This window comes from Delphinapterus leucas, unplaced genomic scaffold (assembly GCF_059928025.1).
Source record: "Delphinapterus leucas isolate spDelLeu-1000000601 "Yukka" unplaced genomic scaffold, BTC_Dleu_Yukka2 spDelLeu_asBTCV2_sq25, whole genome shotgun sequence".
Classification (NCBI taxonomy): Eukaryota; Metazoa; Chordata; class Mammalia; order Artiodactyla; family Monodontidae; genus Delphinapterus; species Delphinapterus leucas.
In genome coordinates this window covers 18,626,777-18,638,392 of record NW_028322234.1, presented here as the reverse complement: position 1 = coordinate 18,638,392, position 11,616 = coordinate 18,626,777, and the positions used below count along the sequence as shown (strand labels likewise).

The 11,616-nt window shown below is 49.7% G+C and overlaps 1 protein-coding gene across 1 annotated transcript in view; it reads right to left on the bottom strand.

Annotated features, from left to right (window-relative positions):
• Positions 1-2,188: 2,188 nt before the first annotated feature.
• The window catches only part of LOC115802303 (uncharacterized), a 10,538-nt gene continuing 1,110 nt past the window's right edge, over positions 2,189-11,616 (bottom strand). Inside the window, exon 3 of the mRNA XM_089905032.1 lies at positions 2,189-11,366. Coding sequence (XP_089761158.1) covers position 11,366 — 1 coding nt within the window. The 3' untranslated portion in view covers positions 2,189-11,365. The remainder of the gene's footprint in view (positions 11,367-11,616) is intronic.

The window sequence follows — 11,616 nt, the reverse complement described above, 5'->3', positions numbered from 1 at the left end:
AAAGTTGTCCAGTCATCAAAAACAAGGGAAGTCTGAGAAACTGTCACAGCCCAGAGGGACCTAAGGAGATGTGACAACTAAATGTCATGTGGGATCCTGATGGAGTCTTGGGGACAAAAAAGGGACATTAGGGAAAAAACTAAAGAAATCTGGAAAAAAAATGAGGGCTTTAGTTGATAACTATGTATCAATGACAAATGTCATTGTCACTCGTGGAAGATGTTAACGACAGGACAAAGTGGGTGCCAGGATACAGGAACTCCCTGTACCATCTTTGCAACTTTTCTATAAATCTAAAATAAGCCTATTAAAAATAATGAAAGTGTAAGGACTGACCTGTCCTCCCACCCCGCCCTGTGGAATGAAGCCCACCCAGGCTGGCCACCGTAGCTTCCATATCCAAAACCCCCTGCATGAGTCTTAACTCCAGTTTGATTAGAATCTTTTGGTTGCAAGTGACAGAAACTGCAACTGAAACTGGCACTTTCTTCTTTTAAATGGGAAATTTTGCTCATGGAACTGAAAGGTCCAGGGATAGATTTAACTCAGAGTTCTCCCCCTCAGCACTGCTGACATTTGGGACCAGATGGCTCTTTGTGTTTTGCAGCTATCCTGGGCACTGTGGGGTGTGGAGCAGCCTCCTTGCCCCCCATCCACTTGATGCCAGGAGCCCCACAGTCTTGACAACCGCAGACGCCCCAGGTGTTGCTCAGTGTCCCCTGGGGGCAGAACCGTCCCTGGTCCAGCCAGTTTCAGGCTCAGCTGGATCCAGGACCCTCAAACAGTGTTGCAAAGATTTGTCTACCTCTCCATCTCTCAGTTCTGCCATCCTCTTTCTTGGCTTTTTTCCTCAACAGTCTCCCCCTTTGAGGGGACAAAGATGGTGCCGGCAGCCCCAGACCAAATCCCCCCATCAGCCTAACAGCCCCAGAAGAAGGTCAGCACTTCTTCCTCAAGAAAAGCAGCAAAAGTCACAGGGAAGGTTTTGACTGGCCCAACTTTAGTCACATGTCCTTGTTGAACCAATCTCTGGGGCCCAACTTTAGTCATATGTCCTTGTTGAACCAATCTCTGTGGCCAGGTAAGGGAAAGCCCTGATTGGCCGAGCTGGGATCACATGGTTGTATGGAGTCAGCCAATGGGGTAAGAACTCCATGATGTCAGCTAGTGGGGTGTATAAAGTCAGCCAGTGGGATAAGGACCCTCTGGACTGGATTGGAAACAGGAGGAGTAGCCCTGGGCAGCAGAGACCCCTGCTGGGCAAGGTTGGCCAGTCATCCCGCTCTGGGCTTTGGGGGGGCAGCATCAATAAATGAATGAGTGGTATACAGTAGTGCTCAATAAATACATGCTGGATGTAAAGTAATGAATGGACTGACAAGTGGTGGAAGCTGGGATGGTCCCCACATATAGCTTGTATTAGTTAGCTGCTGCTGCATAACAAATTTCTCCAAACACAGAGGCTTAAAACAACACACGCATTGATTATCTCACAGTTTCCAAGGCTGGTGGAGCTGGGTCCTCTGCTCAGGCTGCATCACTGGTGTTGGCCAGGGCTGGGGGCTGACCCGGAGGCTCCACCATGGAGGGGGCTGCTTTCCAACCCACTCACGTTGTTGCAGGATTTATTTCCTTGCTGTTTTAAGACTGAGGGTCCTGTTTCTTGCTAGCTGTTGGCTGGAGGCTGCCCTCGGCTGCACGTGGGCTTCTCCAACTCAGCTTCTCACTTTGTCAAACCCACAGGGAGGGGATGTAGGTCTGGTCATGTATGATGTCACCTCATCCACAGCCTGTTTGTCCCGCCCACCTCAAGGGGAGTGGACGACACCAAGTCATGACCAGCAGGAGGTGGAATCACAGGCCACTTAAGGGTCTGTCCTCCACACAGCCTCCAGCCTTAGCAAAGAAGGACCACCGTCTTGCAGCTCAGTGCTTGAGTGCAATAGAGTGAGGTTGCCTGAAGGAGTCTGCAGACTCTGGTCTGCAGGCCTGGTCCAGCCACCGTCCATCTGTATGAGGACTCTATCACCCTAAGAGTGATGTTTACATTTTGAAATGGGTGAAAAAAATCAGAAGACTTCTCTTGTGACACATGAAAATGACATGAAATGCACATTTTACTGTCCACGAACAAAGTTTCACTGGCACGGACACACACCTTCCATTAAGCATCATCTGTGGCCACTTCGGTGACACAACGGACCGAGCTGAGCAGTTACGAGAGTTCATCCAGCCGCAAAGCTGAAAATGTTTGTTCTCTGGCCCTTGACGCAAAGGATTGGCTGAGCCCTGCTCTACATGGATGTACGTCCCTGGGCAAGGATGCAGGGACCTCTCTGAGCCCAGGAGTCCCCTCTGTCAAAAGGGGTTGGTGAGGGCTTCCCTGGTGGCGCAGTGGTTGGGAGTCCGCCTGCCGATGCAAGGGACACAGGTTCGTGCCCCGGTCTGGGAAGATCCCACATGCCGCGGAGCGGCTAGGCCCATGAGCCATGGCCGCTGAGCCTGCGCGTCCGGAGCCTGTGCTCCGCAACGGGAGAGGCCACAACAGTGAGAGGCCCACGTACCGGAAAAAAAAAAAAAAAAAAGGGGGTTGGTGAGAGGGAGGAAGGACCTTGGCCTCCAAGCCAGCAAGAGGTGAACTCCGGGTCAGCACTATGATGATAACTGTCACTCTTTAGGTGGCCTGGAGCATGAGGCCTCCAGCTCTCCCAGGCAGCAGGTGGGAGAAGAAGCCACACCTGAATCCTGTGCACCTGCACATGCTTGTGCCTTAGAACCACAGCACAACCTTGTGAGATCATGTCGAATAGGGCAACAGGATCCTGCAGCCTGGGTTGATGGGGGCAGCGTGCGCGCGTGTGTGTGTGTGTGTGTGTGTGTCAGGGTGGGGGCTTAGCCAGGAGGGTCAGGGGACCTGAAACCACAACCTGAATGAGTGAAGGAAGGAGTTGTGTGGACACTTGGGGGAAAAGCAATTGCAAAGGCCCCGGGGTAAGACAGAAGCTGCTCCGGTGACTGGAGATGAAAGGACAACGTGACTGGAACAAAATGACCCCTAGCCAAAGCCACATGCCCCATACCACCAGGCACACTGGGCTGGTGGGTCCCTCATCCACCCCCAATCCAGCCTTCCCCTCCCAAGCCTCATTTTCCCCAACTGTAGAATGGGGGCTAGTACCCAATGATGTCCCGGAATTTCAGGTCTGTGCTGGCCTGGCTGTGTGTCAAGCTGGCCACCACATCTCTGGCTCCCAAAGCCCAACAATGGGCTGATGCGCTAATGGTCCCGGGAGGGAGGGTAATACTGACAGATGTCTCTCCCACCCCACAGGTGTCCGATTCTAGTAAGTGCTGCCCTCAAGCCCCAACCCTGCCATTAAGGCCAAGAAGGATCAATGTGAGGGTGCGGTTGTCAGGGAGAGCAGAGCCCTGGGCACGGTGGGGACAGATACCCCAGGGACGCTCATCTGCCAGGACCCTGCTCCCACAGGGCTGGCCATCATCCTTGCCCCTTCCTTGGCGCTTCCCTGGCCACCCAGGGATCCTGGATCTGAATGAGAAGCTTATCTCAGAGGTGGGCCCACAGAGGCTCAAGGTAGGTCTGGAAACCCAGAGCTGGGGCTGGGAACCTGGAGTCCTAAGCAAGCTGGAGTGGTCATGGGCAGGCTTTCTCCTCCTTCATCACCCCAGTTGCTCACTCATTCGCTCACTCACTCACTCATTCATTCACTCACTCCATTCACACACTCACTCATTTATTCACTCACTCCTCATTCATTCATTCGCTCACTCATTCATTCATTCACTCACTCCTTCCTTCACTCATTCATTCATTCACTCACTCCTTCCTTCCTTCATTCACTCACTCATTCATTCACTCACTCCTTCCTTCCTTCATTCACTCACTCCATTCATTCGCTCACTCATTTATTCACTCACTCATTCACTCATTCATTCATTCACTCACTCATTCTTTCACCCAAGGTTTTTGGTGCCCACAGCATCTCAGCAGATGCTGGCCTTGGTGACCCAGTCCAACCTGGTCACTTCATGCCCATCGATGGATAAACAAATAAACAAAATGTAGCTGATGCCGCTCACATCTTAATTTATAGCTTCGCCTCCCCCCTCATTTTTTTTTTTTCTGTGGTTTGGTGGGTTTTTTTGTTCTTTGTGTTTTTATGCATGAAACCCGGTTGTTTTTCCTGTTAAGTTTCCCACAGTCTAGAACTTGCTGATTTGTTTCCCTGTGATGATTTAAGTTTTTGAATAGGTAGTTCATTCCCTCGTTTCAAAATTCAAGAGTCAAAAGGACATCCAGAAGGCAGCTGCTGTGGGAGAGTCTGTGGCTCCTCAAAAAGTTGAACAGAATTGCCACCTGACCCACCAGCTCTTCTACCAGGTGTGAACTAGAAGACCTGCAAGCAGAGACCCAAACAGGTACCTGCCTGTGTGTGAATGTTCACAGTAGCGGATTCACAATGGCCAAAGGTGCAAGCAACCCAAGTGTCCATCGACGGATGAGGGATAAACACACATGATCCATCCACACAGTGGAATATTGCTCAGCCTTAAAAAGGAAGGAGATTTCCTGCTTCACTGTGGATGAACCTTGAGGACATGATGCTCAGTGAAATACGTCAGACACAGAAGGGCAAATACTGTCTGATTCCATTCACATGACGTCCCCAGAGGTGTCACATCCACAGAGACAGGAAGTAGATGGTGGAGGCCAGGGGCTGGGGGAGGGGTGGTGAGTCAGGGTTTCAATGGGGACAGAGTTTCAATTTAGGAAGATGAGAAAGCTCTGGAGATGGATGGTGGGGATGGTTGCCCAACAGTGTGAAGGTGCTCAATGCCACTGAGCTGTCAGCTTAAAAATGGGGAAGATGGTTAATTTTATATTATGTGTATTTTACCACAAAAAGGTGTGCCCAGATGAACATCCCCCTCTCACGGTGCCCTGGGTGTCCTTCCAGAGGAATCTCAGCCAGACAATATCCTGACCTAGCCCCCTGGGGTTGCCAGGGGCAGCCACGTGGTCCCGACTCCTCCACGTGGGCAAGTGAACCAGGGAGCAAGCCCTGGCCGCTGTCTGTCATTTCAGAAGATGTGGCCTCACTGCCCTTGGGGGGACCATTTTGTCCCACCAGCGAAGACCAGAGACTGTTTCCTGGACCTCCAAATTTTTAGAGAACGTAATGTAACGTACGTTTTAGGGGTAACGTAACATAAAATAGCATAACACATAACATAAATTTCAGCATCTTAACCGTAAGGACCTCCTATGAGTGGAATCACACACTGTGTGTTCTTCTATGCCTTGCTTCTCTTACTCAGCATTTGTGTTCTCAAGGTCCATCCACGTGGTAACGAGTATCAGTGCTTCTCTCCTTTTCATGGCTGAGGATGACCATGGATGGACCACGTGGTGTGGATGGACCACACTGTGTTTATCCATCATATGTCGATGGACACTAGGGTTGCTTTAACCTTTCAGCTGTTGTGAATCATGCTGCTGTGAACACGGGTGTGCAAATATCTCTTCGAGTCCCTGCTTTAAATTCTTTTGGGTATGTACGCTGGAGTGGGATTGCTGGGTCATATGGTGATTCTATGTTTAATTTTTTGAGCAACCTCCAGGCAGTTTTCCATGGCAGCTGCACCCTCTTACGTTCCCTCCAGCTGTCCACAAGGCTTCCAAAAATTTCTCTACATCCTCACCAAAGCCTGTTATTTCTGTTTTTTTTCCTTCATAGCCATCCTAAGGGGCGTGAGGTATGAGCCCCCTAACTCTTTGTTATGGAGTATTTCAAACACACAGGAGAGGAGGAAGTATATGGACCCCCCGCACCCCCGCATCCAGCCTCAACCAGTACCCACCCCTTGTTTTTTCTCCAGTTCACCCTTGGATGATTATTATTTCTTTTATAAATGTATTTATTTATTTTTGGCTGCGTTGGGTCTTCATTGCTGCGCGCAGAGTTTCTCGAGTTGCGGCGAGCGGGGGCTACTCTTCGTTGCGGTGCGCGGGCTTCTCATTGCGGTGGCTTCTCTTGTTGCAGAGCACAGGCTCTAGGCGCGCGGGCTTCAGTAGCTGTGGCACGCGGGCTCAGCAGTTGTGGCTCGCAGGCTCTGGAGCGCAGGCTCAGTAGTTGTGGCACACGGGCTTAGTTGCTCCGCGACATATGGCATTTTCCCGTACCAGGGCTCGAACCCGTGTCCCCTGCATTGGCAGGAGGAGTCTTAAGCACTGCGCCACCATGGAAGTCCCTTGGATTATTTCTTCCAACTTTTTATTATGAATATTTTCAAGTGTGGAGAAGAGTTGGAAGGATTTTGTGGTTAAAAACTCAAAACCTATCTCCTACGATTAACATTCTACTATATTTATTTAGCACATAACTGAACATCCATCCTTTCCTCTATGTGGCCACATTTTTGTGCATGCCTGTGTGTTAACGTGCCACCTATTTGAATGGCAAAACCAAAACCAAAAAAATTTAGACAAAACGAAGTGCTGGCAAGGATGCAGAACCATCAGAACCCTCAGATGTTGCCAGCAGGGATGCAGCCACTTTGGAAGACAGCTCAGCGGTTCCTCAAAATGTGAAATGCAGAATTGCCAGATGATCCAGCTGTTCCACTCCTGGGTGTTAACCCAAGAGAAATGACGTCTTCTGTCCACAGAAAAAGCTGCACACACGTGTTCATAGTAGCATGACTTGTAATCACCAAAAACTGAAGACAACCCAAATGGTTCTCAACTGGTCAAAGGATGAGAAACAACCCTACAGGATGTCCGTACGAAGGAACATCATCCAGACCTAACAAGTAGTCAGTGCTCTCAAGAATGTTGATGCGGGCTTCCCTGGTGGCGCAGTGGTTGAGAGTCCTTCTGCTGAGTCAGGGGACGCGGGTTCGTGCCCCGGTCCGGGAAGATCCCACATGCCGCAGAGCAGCTGGGCCCGTGAGCCATGGCCGCTGAGCCTGCGCGTCCGGAGCCTGTGCTCCGCAACGGAGAGGCCACACAGTGAGAGGCCCGCGTAACGCAAAAAAAAAAAAAAAAAGAAAGAGAGCAGGTTCCTACTGTCTGATTCCACCGCGTGACATCCCAGAGAAGATCAAACTAAGAGGCCAAAACTTGATCCGCACTTGAGAAGGGCTGGGGGAGGGATGTAACTACAGGGGGGAACGGGACCTTTTTTTTTTTCTTATTTTGATAAACTTATTTATTTAATTTTGTCTGCGTTGGGTCTTCATTGCTGCACAGGGGCTTTCTCTAGTTGCGGCGAGCGGGGGCTACTCTTCGTTGCGGTGCGCGGGCTTCTCATTGAGGTGGCTTTTCGTGTTGGCAACACACACACACACTCACGCACACATTCACATGCTCACGCCCGTACCCGGCTAACCTCGGCCACGATCCCCACTCGCCCCCTGGCGGCCACGCTGGCCCACACAGACGCAGCCCCTAATCTAACCATGGCTGGATTTCTGGCAGAGGCTGACCCCGTTTTTGAAACGACACCTCTGGCTCCTGGGAGCCCCACTCCGCAGGTGGGGGGCTTAGCTGGGCCTCTGGAGAGGGGTGGTCCTGGGGCCCAGAGCCCAACATTTAAGAGACCCGCCAAGTGGGAGGAGACCCAGGGTGGGGCAGCTGGCCAGGAGAGGGTCCAGGAGGACCTTTGCCTCCTCGGTCCTCACGGAAGGGGTGAAGGGGTCTTGCTATCAGAGCTGAGGGAAGCAAGGGGGTCAGCGAGGGGGCTGCGAGGGAGCGAGCAAGTCTGGGGCCCTGCTGAGCATGCGTGTCTGTGTGTGACAGTTGTGCGGGATTGGGAGAAGTGAGAGGTGAGAGGGATGGGGTACACAGGAGGAGACAGGGGCAGAGGAAAGTCCTGAGCCCTAGAGGGCTCCATGTATAACCTGGGGCCCCCTGCTATGACCTGGGGCCCCAACATATAACCAGGAGTCCCCTACCTGTAATCTGGGACTCCCACCTGTAACCTGGAGACTTCTATTTATAATCTGAGGCCACCCACCTATAACCTGGGGCCCCCTGCTATTACCTGGTGCTCCTACTTATAACTTGGGGTCCCCACCTCAAACCTTGGGCCCCTCACTTGTAACATGAGCCCCCCTACCTATAACCTTGGGTCCCCCACTACAACCTGCGGCCCCCGTCTATAACCTGAGGCCTCCCATTGTAACCTGGGGCCCCTTACCTGTAATCTGGGGCTCCCATCTGTAACCTGGGCCCCACACCTAAACCTAGAGCCTCCACGCATAACCTGGGGACCCCACCTAGAAACTGGAGCCCCTCAATGGTAACCTGAGACCCCATCCTGGGGCCCCCCACCTATATAACCTGGGCCCCACCTGTAACCCAGGGTCCTTAACAGAACCCGAAGAATGGTGAGGGTGAGAGCATGCTGGCAAAGCATTTTTCCCAGGGCTCCCGTAAATATTTGTAACTATGGCTTAGGCCTATTACTAATCCCATTTGTCACAGTTTACTGTCCCAGAGGTCATGCTGCCTCTCTAGGTCCGAAGTGTCATCCCTGGCTGCTAAGTCTTTTCTTTTTGTGGTGATTCATAAAGTAAAAGTATATCTCACTTCCCATGGCTCTTATATTTGATGACATACGGTATTGTTACTCCCCCACTCAGAGAAATGGTATAGAAGCCAGGAACACCCCCAGCACTCCACCACCCCCCAACCCGCCTCCCCCCCACCAGCTCCGCAGCTGAGGCTTAGAGCAGCCCTCACAGGGGTCTCAACCTCATCGTGCTTGGGAAGGTCCCCCAAAACTGGCTCTGTGCTAGCCTGGCTTGGGTTTGATGCTTGCTATGAACCTTACATAAGCACGACAGCTGGGCAGCTCCAAGGCCTGCATCACCCGCAGAGGATGATGCTAGAATTCTTACTGGGCTCCTGGGGGCTCCCAGGCTGGGCACTGAGATGTGAGTGCCCGCTCCACCAGGCACCTGGTCGGGGGCTTCGCCTCTGCAAACCTCAGTCACCTGTAAGGAGGCTGGAAGGAGGATTCTAGAACATTCTATCACCTGGAAAGGAAACCCCATCCTCATCAGCAGTCAAACACCCCCAGCCCCTCCCCCAGCCCTTGACAACCATGAATCCACTCTCTGTCTCTGCAGATTTGCCTGTTTTGGATGTTTCCCATCAACAGAATCACACTGGGTGGCCTTCTGTGTCTGGCTTCTCTCACTGAGCACCGTGTTTTCAAGTTCATCCATGTGTGTCAATGACTCATTCCTTTTCATGGCTGAATATTATTCCAGTGTGTGGATATGTCATATTCTGTCTATCCATCATCTGTTGACGGACATTTGAGTTGTTTCCACTTTTGGACTACTGTGAATCATGCTCCTGCAAGTATCTGTGTACAAGTTTTTGTGTGGACGTTATGCTTCCATTTCTCTTGGGCAGACACCTAGGAGTGGAATTACTGGGCCACGTGGTCACTCAATGTCAAACTTTCAACTTTTTTTCCAAAGTGGCTGCACCAACTATATGAAAGTTCCAGTTTGTCCACATCCTTGCCAATACTTGTTATCATCCTTTCTTTTTTTTTTTTTTTGACCATAGTCATCCTAGTGGGTATGAAGTGGTTAACCTAATTGAATTTAATTAATTAATTTTTTTGCTGTGCCACACAGCTTGTGGGATCCCTGACCAGGGATCGAACCTGGGCTCCCAGCAGTGGAAGTGTAGAGTCCTAATCACTGTACTGCCAGGGAATTCCCTGAAGTGATTAATTTTAATAACATTTATTTTAACTTAACATATCCAAAATTTATCATTTCAACATGTAATCAATGTAAGTTATTGGGTGTTTTCACATTGCAATTATTAAGATATACATATATACACATATATATGTATATACACATATATTATGTTAACATGTTTTCACGTTAAGGCTTCAAATTCTGGTGTGCGGTTACACCCACAGCACATCTCAATTCCAGCAGCCACATTACAGGAGCTTAACAGACACATGTGGCCAGTGGCTGCCGTACTGGACAGCACAGCTCAAACTGCAGAGGATGCAGCAGTGGCCAAGACATACCCAGCCTCTGCCTCAGAGAGTTCCCAGTGTAGTTCCAGACACCGAAGAAAAACGGGTAACGGAATGTATAAATGAGAGTTTCTGCTGGTGACAAGTGTTAAGAAGAAAATCAAACTGGAAAGGGGTTACATTCAAGGGAATGATCAGGAGGACTTCTCAGAAAAGGTGGCGGCTGAACTGAGATTCACCTTCATGGACTCTTTCTGCAATGGTCACCAAACATTTCCCGAGTCCCTTCCATGTGTCCTGAACATCAGGAGAGGGGTGGAGTGAAGAAGAGTGAGGCCTACAGATGCCAAAATTATCAAATACCCCAGATTCCAAGAAATTTGGGCGTAAGCCAGCAGTCAAAAACATAGAAAATACCAAAAGGAATTGGAGTTGGGCAATGTTCCTTCTTCTTCAGTTTTCTGGAAGAGATTGTTTTAAACCAATGTTATTTCTTCCCAAAATGTTTGATGGACATTCACGAATGAAACCATCTGGGCCTTAATTGTCTTTGTTCAAAGGTTTTTCCCAGGAATTCTCTGGCAGTCCAGTGGTTAGGACTCTGTGCTTTCACTGCTATGGGCCTGGGTTCAATCCCTGATGGGGGAGCTAAGATCCTACAAGCTGTGCAGCCAAAATAAGAAAGGTTTTTCTCTACAGATTTAATTTCTCTAATAGATATAAAATGATGTAAATTATCTATTTCTTCTTGAGTAAGCTTTCATTTTAGTGCCTTTTCAGGTGTCGGTCCATTTCATGTTGACTTTATGGGCATAGAGTTGTTCCTATATCTAATCCTTGTAATATCTGCAGGGTCTGTAGTGATATCCCCTCTTTAATTCCTGATACTGGTCATCCTTTTTTCTTGGTCAGTCTGGCTAGAGTTTTATCAATTGTTTTGATCTTTTCAAAGACCGATCTTTTGGCTTCATCAATTTTCGCTATTCTTTTTCTATTCTGTTTCAGTGGTTTCTGCTCTGATCTTTATGATTTAGAAATCTCGGGCTAATCCACATGTTCTGATTAGGACTTGTTGGTATGTTGGTGTGACTTGTGGCCCCCACCCCCAAAGCCACAGCAATCCCTCTTCTGTGGGTCATTTGAGAATCTGATGAAACTCACGGATGTCCCCAAGAACAAGCACATGGGCACACTCAATTTTGCACATAGGTTTAGGTAGTTCACAGGTGTCAGGCTCAGAACCACCAACCTGGAGCTCAAATCCGATGGTGTCAGCTCCCAACGTTTCCACTCAAGACAAGCAGTTTGTTCCGGCAAAGTAAGAATCTAGTGATAAAAAACAGAAAGGTAAAAAAAAAAAAACAACACAGGCCTGGAGGTATTTTCAGTTTCATTAAGGCGTAGTATTTTGCCAACTGTTTGTTTTTCATCCAAAGCACTTTGCTGGCACCATCCCAGCTGGGTTCTGAATTTTAGCCCGTGAGTTTCTTTGGGCAGACTCCGCCCAGCGCACTTCTCTCCCGATCTGGGCCGAGAGATTCTTAAAGGCTTTTTGCCTCGAATTGGCCACTTTCGG